Genomic DNA, 18,234 nt, shown 5'->3' with positions numbered 1-18,234 from the left:
CTCTGGCATTTGCAGCGATCTTTTGATTTGCTGTCTGTATACATCATGTTTGGCAAGCTCAGATAGAGGGATAAATATCTTTAGTTTACCAATTTCTACTTCTAAATCAAAAGGTTTTTCTGACTGGGTCTTTGTGTTGTGACTAGCCAATTTTCCCTTTTCAATTGCACTTTCAGCAATTTTCTCTTGGTTATCAGTGTTATCTTGAGGTATTTCTGTTTTGGGAAGGCTTTCAGGAGTGCCGTTTACATTGTCTTTTGAGGGAAAGGACACAAAAGGCTACTTTTTAGAGGCTTGGACATCTGATATATCTGTTATATCCTCTACAATTACTTCTTTTGGGTCTGTTTTATCAGCAGGTTTTGCGAGAACAGCTTTGTCCTTTATCTTCTTAGGCTGTCTACTATCATTCGTTTTGGTAGTTTCAGGCACATCTATGGTTCTGGTCCTCAATTTGTATTGTTTGTGCACCTCATAAACTGCTGAATCATAGCCTTGTTTGAAGTCAAATGACTCTCCAGACTTGGTCCGAAATTGATTTATGTCATGGTCATCTTGGTCTTCTTGGGTTAGAAAAACTTGTTGCTCATTCTTTAGACCCATCAAGTTGATATGAGGATCTTCGGCTGGTTCATTAGATGTGGATTCCTCGGCATAGTTTTCATGAAAAGGAGGTCTTATATCATGGTCAGGACTTGCCCTTCCAACGTTTGGGTTCTGATTTTTCCTAAAATTTGGGTTTCTGACAGCATTGTTTTGCTGTCCTTCCCGTCAGGCTTTTCTTTCAATGGTTCCCACTCTATCTCCAATACTGTCCATGCCTTTCATTATTGCATCAAGTTTCTGCTCAAAAGCTGAAGGTTCATCTTTGAAAGTAGTTCTTCTCTCAACTCTTGCTCTATTTCGTTTGGCAAACAGATTTGCCTCCACACTAACAGCTATATTGTACATCTCTGCTAAGGTTTGAGGGGCTCTTTCCCTTAATTGATATGCCACGTTAGAATCAAATCCATCAGGGAATTTGTATAAAGCTAGATCAGGTGGAGGTCTAAGGTTTTGTGGAATAGCATTGTAAATATTGTTGAACCTAGCACAATAGTCTAAGACAGCTTCTTGAGGGCCCCTTTTGATAGTGTCATATTCAGCTAGAATGTGCAGTGGATCTTTCCTCTTCTCCCATCTGTTAAGAAATGTTTGGTAAAGGGCCTCTGGGTCAGCTATGGAATTTGCAGGAAGAGCTCTAAACCAAGGCCTTACATCTCCAGTCAAACTTTGGACAAAAATCTTCATTCTTACACCATCATCATCTATTTCATAATTCTCAAAATAGTCCTGCATTTTCTTGGTATGTTGCAGGGTTGTGCAAGAACCAGTACCATCAAAATATGTGATTTTAGTTTGGTAATCCTGAGGCATAGCCCCTGGATTTGCAGGTAACTGTAAAGGTGCATATCTGTTAGCCATATTTACAGGGATAAGTGGAACAGGATGGATAAATGGAACAACTGGAACAACTGGGATAATAGAAGTAATAGTGGTAGTATGTGCAGTGAATGGAGGTGTGGAAAAGGTGCTTGGAGAGGTGGATGATGAACAAGGGGAAGTAGGGGTTGAACGAAATAAAACTTTAACAGGGGTTGGAAAACAGCTTGGCTGAACTGTTTCAGGACTAGAGTCAGCAAGATCTTCTTGTTTTTCTTTCCTAGAGATCTTTGGAATTATGTTAGGATTTTCAAAAACAGCCGGTGGATTTGGGTCTGGATTTGACCTAGTATTGCGAGTTTTCTTCTTGGGAGCCAGCTTCTAAATTGTTTTTTTGGAATTTTCTGATATTGTCCCCAGCGGAGTCGCCAATGATGTTATCACTCAGGTTGTCCCTTGGCTCCTTAAGGGATATAGCCGAGGTAACCAGAAACCAATCTTTGGATTGTAGGTCCTAGCCTACCTGCAATCAGAGATGGCTCTCTCTTTAAAAAATAGCTTTGTTTTGGGTTGCTTTTAGGCTAGTTATGGTGTACATGGGTTCTGTTTTTATTTTGGTGGGAAGGATGATGTTTTCAAGCAGAGTTGGGATGCATAGTGTGAGAAGTTCAAACCATTGGGCATGGAGTCATGGATTAGGGCTTGTTGTTGCATTTTCTTGGTCACAAGAGGAATATAGAGCAGGATAGCTACACATAGAACAATATCAAGATGGAATAAAGATGGAATGAAGGTCAGAGATGAAAGGAAACTAAGAATCTTTCATCAGCTAACAGAGAAGGAAGGTGAATGAATGTTTATCTAGGAGCAGTCGAGAATTCCTAAATAACAGTCATATGTGAAAGAAACAGTGTAAACATGATCATTTAAGTATGCATATTCATAACTATTTCTCAGGAAAACATGTAGAAATAACAGAAATTGAGCATAGAGTGCTGCTAAGCAAAGTCTAAGCTATTCTTCCTCCCTGCTATTTAGATGGTGATAGAATGGTGGCATAATCATATATAAAACTGTAAACATAGGTAAGAAACACTTATTGAGCCATGTAGAAGCACGAGAATTCCATAGTCACTCTTCAGCCATTAAAAATACAACAGACAGTTCATCATCCAAGCATTCCAGCAGTCTTTGATTATAGATGCTCTCAAAGTATACAGCGCAAGTCTAAACTCTGGATTATCAACCAACCAACCCATAATACATTGCTGAGGGTGGTTTATATAGAGAAAATATCCTAAAAATATCTATTACAGCAGATCTTAAACAGATCTGAGGGAAATGAGTTCTTTAATCTATCTTATCTTGAAGTAAATGCATAAAATATCTATCTAAGTGCTGCGCTGGGGCAGCTGCCTCAAAAATGAGTTGAAATCTGTCCTTATGGCTCTGTGCTGTTCACTTATCATAACTGCGCATTGGTCTCTGATCCACTGCTCTTTATGTGGCTTTAATGCTTTAAACTCTGATCTGAGAGCCTTAAGTGGCTTTACCGCTTTCTTTGACTTTGATGGGGGGCTCTTTAATGTTCACCTGCCTTGATATCAAGTCTTCCACTGATATTTTCGATCTGATACTCTTTGCCGCTTCACTGATACTCTTTATTGCTGAATCGGGCTCTCCTTGGCGGCTGATACACTTTAAACTGTCAAATCGCCCCTTTTCTGCCCTTTCAAGGAAAAAATGACTACTGCAAATGTTTTCCGTGGCCTTTGGAATACTATCGGTGCTTGGCCAATCAAATATCAATCATCCATGAAGAAATCCTGAAAAAAATGGCAGAGGAATGCTTGCTGATAACTGTGCCGGGCAGAGGCTAGCTTTCTGGAGAAATACTGGGCTTTGGAGCGATCAAAACGATTGAAAAATGTCTGTTTTCCTTGACTGGGCGCGCACAAGCGCTGGATAGAAATCCTATGAAAAATGGCTATTTTCCTTATATAAAGCGAAACATCACTTTACATAGAAAATTTGACGAAAATCGGGCGGGAGCGATTTACTGTAGCTCAAATTAAATCCTGACCGTTGGATCTAGCGTAGGCAGATCCAACGGCTGAGATCTACTCGCAATATCGCATATCGGAGGGGCGGGGGGTTTATACATATGGGATTAGTGATGGGCCAATCGCTGATATCGCATCGGCGATCGACTATTGGGGAGGGCCTTTAAACATATGTAATGGGCGAGCGAAATGAAATGCTCAGATTAAATATGGGCCGTCGATCTGAGGGCAGATCCGATGGCTGCCGCGCGATCGCAATATCGCGTCGGCGGGGGTCCATGTGGCGGGGCTTTATATTTAGCGACAAAGCAATGCGATATGGGATGAGCGATGAGATCTGGGCCATTGATCTGGGCGGGGGTGATGGACGGCTGAGATTTAGTCGCTATTTCGCAATCGGGGAAACCTGGGGGGCAGGGCTTTATATTGTATTTGCGATAGCGATGCGATATGCGGGTTTAACGTTAAAACTTAAGTTTTGCACAAAACTTAGGTTTATGCGCTATAACTTAATATTTGCGATAATGCATGAACATGCGGTAAACGAGAAATATGTGGAATATATGGAATATGTGATATCAATGGCTCCCGATAGCGATATCGCTTTGGTTGCGATAGTGATATCGCATTGGAGAAATGGGAATGGGGCATATATATGGACCAACAAACATTGCGATATGCCGATTGCGAAATCGCATCGGTGGGGCATCCATCGGGGAGAACCATAAAGGGGAAACACTGATTGCTGCGACCTCCGACAATGATATCGCGTCGGAGGGGGGAATTTCCAATCAGAGGCATGTTTTTTTAATTCGGCCAAGGGTTATTGCGATCGGGGGAAGGCCTCTCCGATCGGAGGAGGGTTTATATAATACAAAGGGGCCTTTTATGATCAGAGGAAGGGTTTAGTGCATCGGAAGGGTTGTTAATGCTTTTGGAAGGGGTCCAAAGCATTTGGAAGATGTTTAAGGAGGAAAATTAGGGTTCTTACTAAGTTTCAAGTAAACTTGGTAATTCCCAAGGGGATATTTATGGTTATTTTTCAACCAGGGGAGGGGATATGTAAATAGGGGGATTCTAAACATATTTTAGTAAGGGGAAGGGGAAATAGATGGGGATTTACATAATAATGTTAGAAGTTAATATGAAACTGGTGAAGAAAGTGCTAAATATAGAAATCTTAGGCTTAAAAGGGGAAATAGAACTTGTAGAAGAGATATGAGTACTCCTAAGTAAAGCAGAACTTTACTTAGGCAAAAGTCATGAAAAATGATGAAATTAAGAGATGTCAAGCAGATCTTGACCTCTTTAGGGGATGTTAGTGAATGATTTGGGGACAAGGAAGAAGGGGAAGTTAGACATGCCTCGCTTGAGCTGCTCCAAATGGATTTTGCCTTATACTTGTGATCTGAATAGATATAACACTTGAAAATATGAAATGAATCACAAATCATCATTCTGCCACCTCAGAACTACCTACCTAGCCTACTTACCTAGCATTTTCTCTTATTTTTGGTTTGGGTGCACTTGAGCTAGCAAACCCAGCTTTTCAACTTTTCTTTTGGCTATCCTCCTATCTAAATCGATCCTTATGCCTTCCAGGGCTCAGATTAAGCTGTTGAGCGCCCTTGCTTCTCTACCTATCTACAAATCTGCCAAGATTAAACAGTTTGGACAGATATTTATTCTCTATCTTCTAAAACAAACAATTTAAACCTAGGGAAGCCAAGATTAAGCTGTTTGGCCTTCCCTTAACTGAAAAACTCTTCAAAAATGGAACTTTACATCAAAAATGGAATATAGTAGTGGCATTTGAGCTTGCACACTTTCCTGGCCTTTTGTTTGGGGTTCATTTCTTTCATTTTTTCTCTTTGGCCAATTCATTCCTTTTACCCTTTGATTATTCTTTTAGGGCATACCCTCTTTACATTTTTTAATTTTTCTGAATTTTCTTGGAAATATGGAACCTTTGCAGCATGAAAAAGATGACATATTTGGCATTTAAAACAGTCAATCATGAAATATGTAACCTATTGCAATAGGAGGCTAACAATTAGCACCTGCAAATGTTAACTTAGGATAGTTAACCAAAAATAACTTGGTGACCAGAATGGTAAGTCGCATACCCTTTATTCTCAAACCATGTTTCTCCTGCACAATAAAAATTACAAGAAAACATGTTAACGTCACACACTATGTGAAGTAAAAACTTCGAAAAATAAAACTCCAACATCGAAACCTTTTGAGGAGATAGAAAATGGGATTACGCACATATAAGGGATTAAGGTTCTAAAAAAATAAACCCTTACCTTCGTACAGTCGATATGAGACAACCATGTTGTATGGCTACCTTTTGGATTCTTGTCATGCTAATTAGTGACATGAATGTTGCACCAAGGAGCAGTAAGACCACTGCGAAGAGTAAGTGGAGCACGGTTCGTCATAAAGATGGAGTCAGAGTTTCTCCAACAACAAACAAACAAAAAACTGCAAGTGAAGACCCTATTCCCTTCAAATAGTTAGAAAAACCTAACTAGAAAGAATCGTTACTATTGGAAGGAGGTGGCCATGGATGAATGGTTGAGATCTTCTGATCCATCCCATCTCTCGGTAACCTATGCCCAAGAGCTTAACAACTCATCCAAATTCCATATAGTTCAAAAATTTTAAAAATAATTTTGCATCTTAATGACTATGCCATTGTTGTCAAGCGTTGATATAGTCCTACATAATGATGTTGATAGGTGTCAATCAACCAATGTATGAACCAAACATCAACAATAATATAACGAGACTAAAATTTGTTGTATAAAAATAAATATTACCATGTGTCATGCCAAGATCCCTCTCAGATTAGTAGTTATTTACCAATGTTTACACTTGGGTGGAAGTGCATTATAAGAATCTCTTAATTATAGGAAAAAGGGTAGCATCACATGAATATATTTGTATTTTTATATAAGGGGTCCCCGCGAGTAAAGGTAGGTGTGTTAAGTATAAAATCTATGATTCGATGATAATAAAAATAAATTTTAATTAGGACTAAAATTATAAGTGCAAGTACCTCGCATCCTTGATCCATGGTTCCATTCTTTATGGATAAATGGACATAATAGGTATTTGATTGTTAGACAATTGTCATTATGGTGTAAAGGGATTACATTGAAAATGAAAATTCATTGCTAGTCAATCTATCATTGCATTTTTTCTCCAAGGTGATGCAAATATCTTTGAACATCTTTGTTAATATTTACTCTTTCATCATTCAATTTTTAGAAGATGTGACTCAGTTGAATACCCAAATAAATAAATAAAATAATTCAAGTCTATTGGTGTGTGGTGGAGGAGACATTACAGGGTAACCATTGGTCATTTGGGAATTCCTTAAATGGGTTTTTTCTTTCTTGAAGAAATTGGGGTTAGAAATTAAAATTGCACGAGTGAATAGGGTTTTAAGAATGTAGATTTCTGAGCAAAGTGATGATGTAATGGGTATGGGGATACTGTTATTTGTGCATATTGTTATTATAAATTTCATTCATAGATCCATTCAAAAGACAAGAGATGAGGATGTACAACAAGAGAAGAGCTTGATCATTTTCTAGGTCCGTGGTGAATTGAATATGGGGGGAGATGTTGTTAAGATGTTCAAGGAAGGTGATAAGAGTAGATCGGACATGAAGCTAGATGAAAAAGATATCATCAACAAAATGATACGAACTTTTTGATTTCATGTACCAATTGTTTATGGAGATGGTTTCAAAATGCTCCATGAAGATGGTAGAAACAATGAGGGATCAAGATACCCCCATGGTTGTGCTTTCAATTTTCTCATAAAATCTTCCTTTGAAGGAGAAGAATTTGGAAGAGAGACATATATGAATAACCCTAAGGATTTTAAGGTCGACTAAATTAGAAATGAGATCAATGGATTTTAGAACTAGGACTTTAATGAAATGATATACTACATCAAAGCTAACCATAATTCCTTTTTCATACAAGTTAAAGTACTTGGTTTTATGAATGAAGTTGGAAGAATCCTTTATGAAGGAATTTTTTTCAAATGAAATATTGGAGTTTGTTAGAAAACAAATCACTACGAGCATGAATAGGATATTATGTGGCATTGAAAGTAGGCCTCAAGGAGATATTAGGCTTGTGAATCTTGGGTTGGCCGTAGATTCAAAGAGTTTTATGGTTATGTGGAATAAGACATTTTTGAACCAAAGGGTCTAAAGAGGAATATTTGATGGCTCCGGGAACAAGATTATTAATGTAATTTATAGTAATTTTAGTGTGACGTTTATAGGAGGAAGAGATGAGCTCAATAATTTTAGATTCATAGATTCAAGGTACAAATATAAACCTCTTAACCTTCTCTCTTCCTTGTCTAGAGCTATCAAAGCTTCCTCTTTAGACCATTTATTTAAAAGCTATTTTATTCCTCATAAACCTTAAACTCCCCAATTATATGGTCTACCCAAGATTCAAAAACCTATCATCCCCATGATCCCTATCTTCAATGCCATAGGAGATCCCACTCACGCCGTTAGTCTCTTTCTTGCTAAAAAAAACCAATATTTTGCTAAAAAGACATCCTCTTTCATAACGGAATCTTCTAACTTTATCCATTGAAAAAATGACATTGAGTTGGATGAATAAGACATTATCGTTAGCTTTGATGTAGTATCTCGATTCACTAAGAAATCAATGCCTGAAGCCATTGATCTCATTTCTAAGTTAGTCGACCATGATCTTAACATTGTTCAGATCTACCTCTCTTTTACCATGTCCACCTTTGAATGAAATTTTTATGAGCAAACCAAAAGCAAAACCATGAGATCTTCTCTATCCCTGGTTATTGCTAGCAACTTTATAGAACATTTTGAACCCATCACCCTAAACACTTTGAATATGAAACCAAAATGCTTGTACCATTTTTTTGATGATATTTTTATCTTTTGGTCTCATGGAAAATCAACTCTTATCATCTTCCTCGAATGCCTTAACAAAATACCCGCCCATAACCAATTCACCATGGATCTAGAAAAAGATCAAGTTCTTCCATTTTTGGATGTCCTCATCTCTCATCTTCCAAATAGATCTCCCTCCCACTTTTTTTATAGGAAAAATATTTAAACAACTTGTATCTCTATGCCCATTCACAACATTACCTTGCTAAAAAATCCATAGTCGTGAAAACCCTATTCACTCATGCCACTCAAATGTTTGACCCCCAATTGCTAGAGAGGGAAAGAACCCAATTACCAAATCCTTAATGGATGATTCTTAGCCCATCTCCCAAATTAGGATATATTTTCATGGCCTAAGAATCCAATTTCTAAAACTTTTAGCTTCTCCTAGCCCCATGCTCTTATCTCTCTTCCTTATATCAAAGGCACCATAAATTTCATTGCCAAATTATTAACAAAAAAGGACATTAAAATGTATGAAAAACTCACAAGACTCTTAATCAATTTTTATGATCTTCCAAAGATAAAATCATATCCCATGATGGGATTAAGGGCTTATAAAATCCCTTGTTCCTATGGCAAGTATTTCATAATTCAAACAAGGTTTTCTTTCAAATCCTATATAAATTAACACAAAATTGACACAACCCATAACTACATCTCAAAATATTCCATTTTTAAACATTTCTTTAAAAATAAACACCTCATTTTGTTCGATCAAACCAAAATCCTAGTGTAAGCTTGTCATTATCCTCCTGCATCATCAACAAAGTTTTTGAAATTAAGAAGCACCTTGTAACTTCAATCAATAAGATGGTTATAAACTTAGTCAATCTTGGCAACCCCTCATTCATCATCTTCACCACTAATCGAGTTCCTAGCAAATTGTAATAACTAGCTTGGGGTGGGTTGTTAATGAAAGGATTAAGTATGGCCTGATAATTTCCAATGTTGCATGTTATTTCTAATTTTTGTGTCAAGGATGAATAATATCTAGACATAAGTAATATTTCTCTTTCATTCATTGAGATAACGTATTCACCACATCACCCACTTTTTCAAATATTTTATTTCTCTTGCAAGCAATTCATTAAGAGCCTACTATGAATGTGAGCACTTGAAGGTGAACACCATTCAAATTACTATTTTAAATCCCCTTTCCTCAGTAGGCCCTATTCAAATGAGCATAGATGTCCCATGCCCCACTCTTTCTCTTAGCTCTTTTTATTTCTTAGTCCTTCGTGTGACCCTCAACCTTAACTTTCCCGTTATCCCCTCCTTTTATTTAAAACTTTCTTTATTTTTGTCTTGCCTTTCAATATTCTTTGAATTCCCTTTATTAATTGAATATATTTTTATTGTTATTAAAAAAAACCTTAATTAATAAAATATTTTCCTTCTTGGACACCCTTTTCCCCTTTCTTTTCCTTCCAAATTTTTTATTTTAAAATTCTACAATCCTTATTTGCAACAATATTTTATTATGATGATTCTCACTTCCCATTATTAAATAATTAATAGTATAACCATCTTTTATTTCAAACATATTGCATATCAATTATCACATCATTTTAAATTATACCATATTCTAGCATCATTAAATACTTATTCTCTCATATTTGTTATATTAATTTGTTATCTAATTTATATTTTATTTCTATTTTATTACTATTTCATGATCTTCAAACCCTTTCCAATGTGTATATCTTTAATCCCTCTGCATAATCCTCTCGTCCTAATCCTCTCTTCCTAACTCATTTCTTTTAGTTTTCTTTGTTCTTCATAATTTGTGGATTTCGAGTTTAAAGTTGTATTCCAATTTACCCCTTCATTTTAAAAGCTATAAATTTTCATTTAATAAACAAATTATTTAGTGTGTTCTATTATATTTGACATTAATTTCTATACATTTTATTCATTATATTTTAATTTTTAACTAATAGAGAACATGACCCTTTTTTTTGGTATTTTTCTTTCTAACCATAATTTATACTCAAATTGTATTACAGAAAAAAAAAAAAGACCATGTTATTAAAAAAAAACCATTTTATCTATTAATTAAACTGCACCATTTACTTTTATTATATTTTTTCAATTTACATAATTTTAAAATAATGATATAGTATTTACATCTACATTTTATTTTACTTTTCAGAATTATTAATAATATGTAATTATATTTCTCCAAGTTACATAATTTAAAAATAAAGATATATTATTTTATTTTATTTTATTTTTAAAATTATTAATAATATGTAATAAAAAGAAAATCACTTTTATTTTTTTCTCAATTAGTCTACTCCTATATTGATACAAAATGATATTACAGAGAGGCCGAGGCCACAAGAGTTCTAGCCATGGAGTTGGCATTCTTACAAAAGACTCTTAACTTGCCAAACCGAGAACCTACATAATGATTTGCATCAGGAATTACTGTCTCGGAGAGCATGAAATTCCAGAACTTGACAATGACCTTATCAAAATTGATCTGGACTGCAACTAAAAACTGACCCATACAGTAACCAGGATAGACTTGTGCGCATCTAGTACTTGAACAAGTACCACCATAAGCATAAACGTTAACAGACACTAACATATAAGAAAAACACTGCTTCCTAGGAGCGACCATCAGGTAAAAAGGACTGAGACCAGAATCAACGAGATAACAAGCATCTTTCTTTGTCAACTGACCAAACATAAAACTGAAGGCGCAGGCAGGATCAATCATCTTCCGAGGTTGATGGTTGTTCTTCAACTATTCTGCACCCAAAGTGATCTGAATCTTTTGAGTCAGAATGACGAGCAGCAGAGCTTGAAGGGTCACCTCCCGCGGGCGCACTTGGGCCGGCCTCTGCCTTTATCTGCATAGTGTGCAAACCACCTGAGTCTTGGCACTGGTTGACGCTCTGATTAGCCATTCTCTGCTGCAGGGGAGCCTCAGGATTAACCTCCCTTGAGCTGACCGCTGCCTCACACATTTCGACAGAGACTGAAACAATAAAAGAAGAATTTCCCAGTGAGCAAGGAATGTGAAAGCGGGCAGTGTGCGTATGAGAGTGATGCGCGCAGACTTCCGCTGTTGATTGCCCCCTTCCTCTGCCTCTGTCGCTTCTTGTGGCCGGGTATCTGTAGCAACAGAACTCCGAGGCGTCCGAGGAAGGTTCTGAGGTGGTTGAAGAGGACTGGCAGGAGCCACGACCGCGATAACTTCCCCGTCTGCAACCCATTCTAGGTCGCTCCCTTGGCATCTTGCCACGAACTGGATCGACAAACGCAGAGGGAATGACAGGTGAACGCTTGAGGAGCAAGCCCACCGCATAAGGTGGAGACTGAGCCCCCTGTTTCAGATCTAACAACTGGCAGCTGTGGGAGTTGGCGGAAGCGGTGTAGCAGGGAGCTGCAACCTTGCTCTGTCTGAAGACGCGCAGATGAGAAGCCTGGTGGATTAATAATCCAGGCGCCATTGCATATAACCTTAACTCCGGGAGGGGCAGCATTAACACTGCCATTAAATGGTATGTGCGAGACCATGTCGCCCACCTGCTTCCGTAACAACTGGCGCTTGCGGAAGGCCACGCACCCCTCCTCCATGCCAGCTTCGTACCTGTGAGCCATCTATTCACCCGCATCCGGGGGAGAATAGTCCTGTTGCGCCAAGGAAGAGCATTCATGTCGGAGTTGTGCATCATCTGAGTCACTTAGAGGGCCTGAGAAAAAAGGGTGTTGCTGGTCGACTCCCTGATTTGCTAGTCTATCTGCTACTTTGTTGGCAGTGCGCCTTATGTGCTTAAAGGTGATGCTCCAGGGGATTCTGAGCCATTCCTCAATTTGTTCCATTCTACTGAGCAGCCTCCAGCTTGAGGCGATCTTAGCTGCCGAGGTACCTATTTGAATCTTTGTGACTGCTGATATTAGGATGAGAGAGTCCCCTTCTACCTCAAGCGGGAAAAAGTTGTTTTGTTCTGCTATACAGATACCTGTCCATAATCCTTCCAGCTCTGCAACGTTATTGGTGTCATTGCCAATTGTACCATGATAAATGTGTAAAACTGTGCCCATTTCGTTCCTAAAGACACCGCCATAACCAGCCGGCCCAGGATTGCCTTTGGCTGCCCCGTCAAAATTCAATTTATAAGAGTTGAAGGCTGGAGGGGACCAGATGATGGGGGAGGCGGAGTTCGACGGGGGTCTGGATTTGGCCAGAGCCATAAAAGTGAGGTCCAAGTTCCATGCATTCAAGATGAGGTGTTCCTGAGGGGAGTCTAGCAGGTCTGAAACTGGCCATTGTCTAGTTGCCAGAGTTTCTTGGATGTTTTGCTTAAGAAGAAGCCATAGAGCGTCTGCTGGCCTGCTGATGCTATTGAAAACTTTGTTGTTCCTTTCCTTCCAAAGAATCTAGTAGATGAAGCCGGGCGTGAGATTCCACAGAGAGTTGAGGAGGGGACTTTGGAAAGGTTGCTTTGGCCAGTTTCTGATGGTATCTGTGATATCTCCCGGCCGATTTCCTGATCTTCTATTGCATTGGTCAGTTCTTTCCCACAATTGAGTAGCTAAAGGACAGGTTTCCATGAGATGCACGATGGATTCAGAGTTGCAATTGCAGTTGGGGCATCGCGAGGGTCCAATGAATCCCCGCTTTTGCAAGTTGTCCCATGTCAGGATTCTCCGTTTGCTCAAGAGCCATAAAAAGGTAGACACCTTGGGCCAATTTCCTGGTTGCCAGACCTTGTCCCAGAGCTGATCCTGTTCTGCTTGCGTGGATGGATAGCGTAGCTGATACGCTTCCTTAGTGGTAAACATTCCTTTTGGCGTGTGTCCCCATTGTAGCTTGTCTTACCGAGCCGAGTGTTTGATTCTTCTATGATTTAGCTCCTGATCGATATCTGTGTATGTTTCCCCTTGCCAGTTTGCCTGCCAGGTGCTGGCTGATTTCCATTGTCGAAAACCTTGTGTTGTATGCTGCTGCCAGAATTGATGGACGTGGATGAGAGCCTTTTGCTGCAAAGAAGTTTGCCAAATGGGTTTGTGAAAGAGTGAGGCTAGTTTTGGAAGTTGTTGCCAGGAGTCCTCCCAAAATCTAGCTGATGTTCCTGAGTGAATTTCCCAGAAACAGTGCTCTTGGATGAAGGTGCTATGTAATTTGGCGGCATTCCATATCAGAGAGCCTGGAGTGTTGGTGCTGATTCTGATAAGATCGTCCCATTGACTGCCTGGTGCATATTTTGCTTGCCATAACCGTGCCCACGGTATATGAGGTTTGGAGATCCAATTCCACCAAATTCGGGCTCCCATAGTGTTGTTGCTTTGAAGGGGATCCCTTAGTCCTAATCCACCTGCAGATTTTGGCTGACATACCTCTTTCCAGTTAATGAGAGCCCATTTCCTATTAAGACCAGAGGATCCCCAAAGAAAATTTCTCTGAAGATTGCGAATGGTTTTGAGGACCCATTTGGGCGCGGCTAGAATAGAAAAGAGATAAAGAGGCATCGCTTGAAGAACTGATTTGATCAGGATGAATCTGCTAGTAATATTGAGCGAGCGGTAAGTCCAAGAGGAGAGTCTGGTTTCCAGTTTGTCTAGAAGAGTTCTCCAGGAGGCATGTTTTAAAGCAGAGTCAATCAGAGGAGCTCCCAGGTATTTCGAGGGAAGCACAGCTATAGTGAACCCGAGAATCTTGGCAATGTTCCTTTGAGTGGAAGTGGGGGTGTTAAAGAAGAAAAGCTAGGATTTGGAGGCATTGATGGAGGTCCCGGAGGCTTCAGAGAAGAGAGAGAGCAGGGACTTAAAGGCTGTAGCTTCTTGAGTGGATGGGTGGCCAAATAGCATAGTGTCGTCTACAAACTGCTGGTGGGAAATGGGCTGGAGACCATGGAGAGGAATGCCCTTTAGGGGGTGAGAGGAGATGGCCGAGTGAATCAAACAACTGAGACCCTCTGCCATGAGAACAAAAAGGAAGGGGGAAAGGGGGTCCCCTTGTCGGATACCTCAGGAAGGACAGAAGGGCGCGGAGGGTGAACCATTGAGCAGGATCGAAAAACATGGAGAGGAGATGAGATTCATGATCCACCTTGTCCAGGTTGCATTGAAACCAAAAGCCAATAACATCTGATGAATATAGGCCCAACTTAGTTTATCAAAAGCTTTGGATAGATCTAGCTTAAGAATCATACCTAGCTTTTTGAGAAGCTTCAGTGAATGGATTACCTCATTTGAAAGGATGATTCCGTCCATTATCTGGCGCCCTTCTACGTATCCAGTTTCCTCTGGCGATATAAGAAGAGGGAGAAGAGGTTTGAGCCTGTTCGCTAGTATTTTTGATATGAGTTTGTAGATGACATTACACAATGCAATTGGCCTGTATTTGTCTGGCGTGTTTGGCTCATCCCCTTTCGGTATAAGTGCCAGAAAAGTAGCGTTTAGGGATGGTAGAATCTAGTGCATTGATCTGGATTCCTCCAGTAATTCCCAAACGTCTCTATTGATAAGCTCCTAGAACTCGTGAAAGAATTTGGTTATGAAACCGTCCGGACCAGGTGCCTTGCCATCCTTGAGTTGGGCCATGGCCTCTTCCACTTCCTGCTTAGAGATAGGTTGGAGCAGCTTGTTATTGTGGTCCTCTGTTATAATCTTTGGGATGTGCTGTGTAATTGAGCGTATGGCTTGCTCTTTACTCCCTGGTGGTTCCTTGAGAATTTCCTGAAAGTGCTCTTTGAATTCCTTTTCTATGTCTTCATGTGCTTCTAATCTTTCCCCTTGTCGATTATTGATGAAGGCTATATTATTGTACATTCTTCTTTGGATGGTCGACCTGTGGAAAAATTTAGTGTTTTTCTCCCCTTCCTTAAGCCATCGGATTCTGGACTTTTGTCTCCACAGAATCTCTTCTTGCCGCCTTCGTTCTTCAATGGTTGTCAAGAGGGACTGCTCCTGTTGCGCATGCTCGTCTGTCCTTCCCTCCAGGATTATGTTCTGTTGAAGTGAACACATTTGTTGCTCCAGCTGTTTTTGATGCTCAAGGATGTTGCCAAACTGAGTCCGATTCCAGACTTTTAGAACTTGTTTGAGGTTCTTTAATTTTTGTTGAAACTGGAACATTTTTGCTCCCTCAGGTGGAATATAGGATTTCCAGGCTTCATTGACCACTTTTTTAAAGTTGGGATTTGAGAACCAAAAGGCTTCAAATCGAAAGGGTCTGTTACACTTAGTGCCTGGGCGTGTCCATTGTAACATGATGGGCCAATGGTCGGATCCTGCTTGAGGCACGATTGATGCATGAAAGTCCCCGCCCAGGTGTATGGCATTGTCCGAGATGAGGAAGCGATCTAGCCTGGATGCAATATGCTGAGATCCTCTCCGTTTGTTTGTCCAGGTGTATATACCATTTGAGGTCTGCATGTCCATTAATTGATTGCTTTGAATGAAGTCTTTGAAGCCACTACTGTCGCTGTCTAGCTTTGATCTGCCTCCTGTTTTCTCCTCCAAGGCTATGATAATGTTGAAGTTGCCACCGCCAATCCATAGGGGAAACTGCCTGTTGGAATTGAGGGTTGTGAGTGTATCCAGAAGATCCAATTTTTGTTGAATGTTTGGCGGAAAATAAACGTTGGAGAGATGACCATGAATGTTTGTTCCTATGAGATGGAAGGTCGCCTGAATGAGGAAATGAGAGGCATGGAAGTCCTGAAGGTTGAGTACTTGCGGGTTCCATACAATTGCCAGCCCACCTAAAGCACCTGATGCATCTACTGAGACTGAACAACTTCCAAACCAGACTTTATTAAGAATCCTTTCTATAACAATGCTGTTACTTTTTGTTTCTTGAAGAAAAACTAGTGTGGGTTTTTCTTGCTGGATCAAGTTTTTTAGCATTCTATGTTTTGAGGGGCTATTTAGCCCTCTCACATTCCATGAAATAAGCTTCATGAGGAACAGTGGGATTTGGTTTTGTAGAACTTTGTCAGCTTGGGGAATCTCCTAGATTCCATAAGCATTTCTCCTAAAATAATGGTTCTTTGCAGATCCGTTTTGCGCCCCCTTTTCTTTGTTTCTTTCAAGATCTTCTTTCCATCCCAAGGACTTCCGACTTGGATACCTAAACACTTATTATGCTGAGCCCTGGTTAGAACTCCTTCCAGTCTTTCAATTTCCCAGAGGGGGGATTGTATTGTATTCTTTTTGTTTGCATGCTGTTTCCAGTTTGAGGATGTCCAGGCCTTCCAAGCTTATGCTCTCTGGATCCTCATCCATCTTTGTCGAGGTGTTCTGATTTTCTTCTGTAGTGTTATCTTGCAAACTAAGGGCTAAAGCTACATCCAGCTCCATGGCAGAAGATTGTTGAGCAATCTTAGGACTAGTTGTCCCCAATGTTGTCAGGTTGGGAGATCTGGAGGGGTCCTTAGAGGAGGACGACAGAGAAGCCTTTGGATTCAGGGAGGAAACGGATGGAGGAGGGATTTCTGGAGGAGTAGCATGGATATCCTCTGTATTTTCTTGGGAAGAAAGAAGGATGAATCTGTTCTTGGTTTCAAGAGTATTAGAGCTTTTTGGGCCTACTGGATTTTTCTTTGCATGCCTGCGTCGGGTGGGAACTTTGGTGAATCCCTCAGAGTCTTTGCTGGGATCGGTGGCTGGGGTTTTGGGTTGAAGATTTAAGGGACAGTCCCTATATAGATGGCCGTGTTCATGGCATTTTCGGCAACGAAAAGGAATGTGCTCATAATCTATAGTTTGGATCCATTCATAGTCATCATGAAAAAGACTTACCGAGTCTGCAAGAGCTTTGGTCAGGTGCATTTGAACACAGATCCTGGCGTATGAGGTGTATCTTCGATTTTTGGTTTCCTCTGCAACTTTGATGAAGGCTCCCAGACTGTTGCCTATGTCCATTAGCGTCTCCTTGTTCCAGTATTCCAGAGGCAGGGAGTACAAGCGTATCCATACCGGAGCCCAGCTGAAATCTTCTTTATCAGGGTTGAATCTTTCTTTCCATTCTCGAAGGTACAGACCGGAGGAGTTAAAGAAATACGGGCCTCCCTCAAATACGCGAGTTTTGTCCTCCAGGCAGTTGAAATTTGCAGTGAAGAAGCCTTTGGGGCCTAGCTGCAAAGTGACTTGTCCTTTAGGCTTCCATTTTGAAGCGATCCAGCCATGCAGGGCCTTTTCCGTTGGCCAGAATCCAAGGAACTTGCCTATTAAAGCGTGATCCTTCATGAATTGGATTTCGCTGTTGATTCTTTGACTGGGGAGGTCGATTTTGATTCTTTCTGCAGTTTTTGGAATGCAGGTTGCCGAAGACGCCTTTAGCTGTGACGCTGGGGACTTTTGATTTGCGTTTTTTTCATTGGCCATCGCATCGCGGGCCTCTGTGTTCCCATCTTCACCGATGTCAGGTCCTGAGCCAAGATCTTTCCCTGGAAGATCCTCTGCTATAGAAAGAGAATATGCGGATTGAGGATTGTCAGAAGGTGTACCTGAATGAGGAGGGGGGGCTGATCCCGCCCCTCCCAGGGGCGCATCCATGGATTGGTGCTCAACGCGAGTCCTGTAGCGACGCAGTTGGAGATCGAAGGGAGGCAGGGTTTAGGGTTAGCGCATGTAGAGCAACGCAGGTCGCAGCGTCTTTCAGGAAGACAACATTGAAAAAAAAATTAAAAAAAATCACTTAAATCAAATTATAAATTCAAATTTAAAAAGTTACATTTATTAATACATTCACAGTTATAATTAATCTAATATAAAATTGCAAATTTTCAACAATTATATTTTCACATCTTTAT

At 40.1% G+C, this 18,234-nt stretch overlaps 1 protein-coding gene across 1 annotated transcript; it reads right to left on the bottom strand.

Annotated features, from left to right (window-relative positions):
• Positions 1-14,443: 14,443 nt before the first annotated feature.
• On the bottom strand, positions 14,444-17,977 carry LOC149208188 (uncharacterized). Its single transcript, XM_089398258.1, has 4 exons — positions 16,642-17,977; positions 14,980-16,209; positions 14,663-14,844; positions 14,444-14,563 (listed from the first exon to the last, which is right to left on the bottom strand). The coding sequence occupies exons 1-4, from the start codon at positions 17,975-17,977 to the stop codon at positions 14,444-14,446; spliced, it is 2,868 nt and encodes a 955-aa protein (XP_089254384.1).
• Between the last annotated feature and the right edge of the window lie 257 nt (positions 17,978-18,234).

Source organism: Pinus tabuliformis, chromosome 1_2, assembly GCF_031772625.1.
Source record: "Pinus tabuliformis cultivar Carrire ecotype Pingquan chromosome 1_2, CPIR1, whole genome shotgun sequence".
Lineage (NCBI taxonomy): Eukaryota > Viridiplantae > Streptophyta > Pinopsida > Pinales > Pinaceae > Pinus > Pinus tabuliformis.
Note: the sequence above shows the minus strand (reverse complement) of the source record. Positions and strands in the feature narration are given on the sequence as shown.

What these genes read in the sequence shown, in the direction of transcription:
- LOC149208188 (XM_089398258.1), bottom strand. Translation starts at nt 17,977, where the DNA reads ATGGATGCGCCCCTGGGAGGGGCGGGATCAGCCCCCCCTCCTCATTCA. An exon ending in CCTCAAACTGGAAACAGCAT is followed by an intron (nt 16,210 to 16,641) that starts GCAAACAAAAAG and finishes GAAGTTGTTCAG; the next exon opens with TCTCAGTAGATGCATCAGGT. An exon ending in GAATCATCCTTTCAAATGAG is followed by an intron (nt 14,564 to 14,662) that starts GTAATCCATTCA and finishes TATATTCATCAG; the next exon opens with ATGTTATTGGCTTTTGGTTT.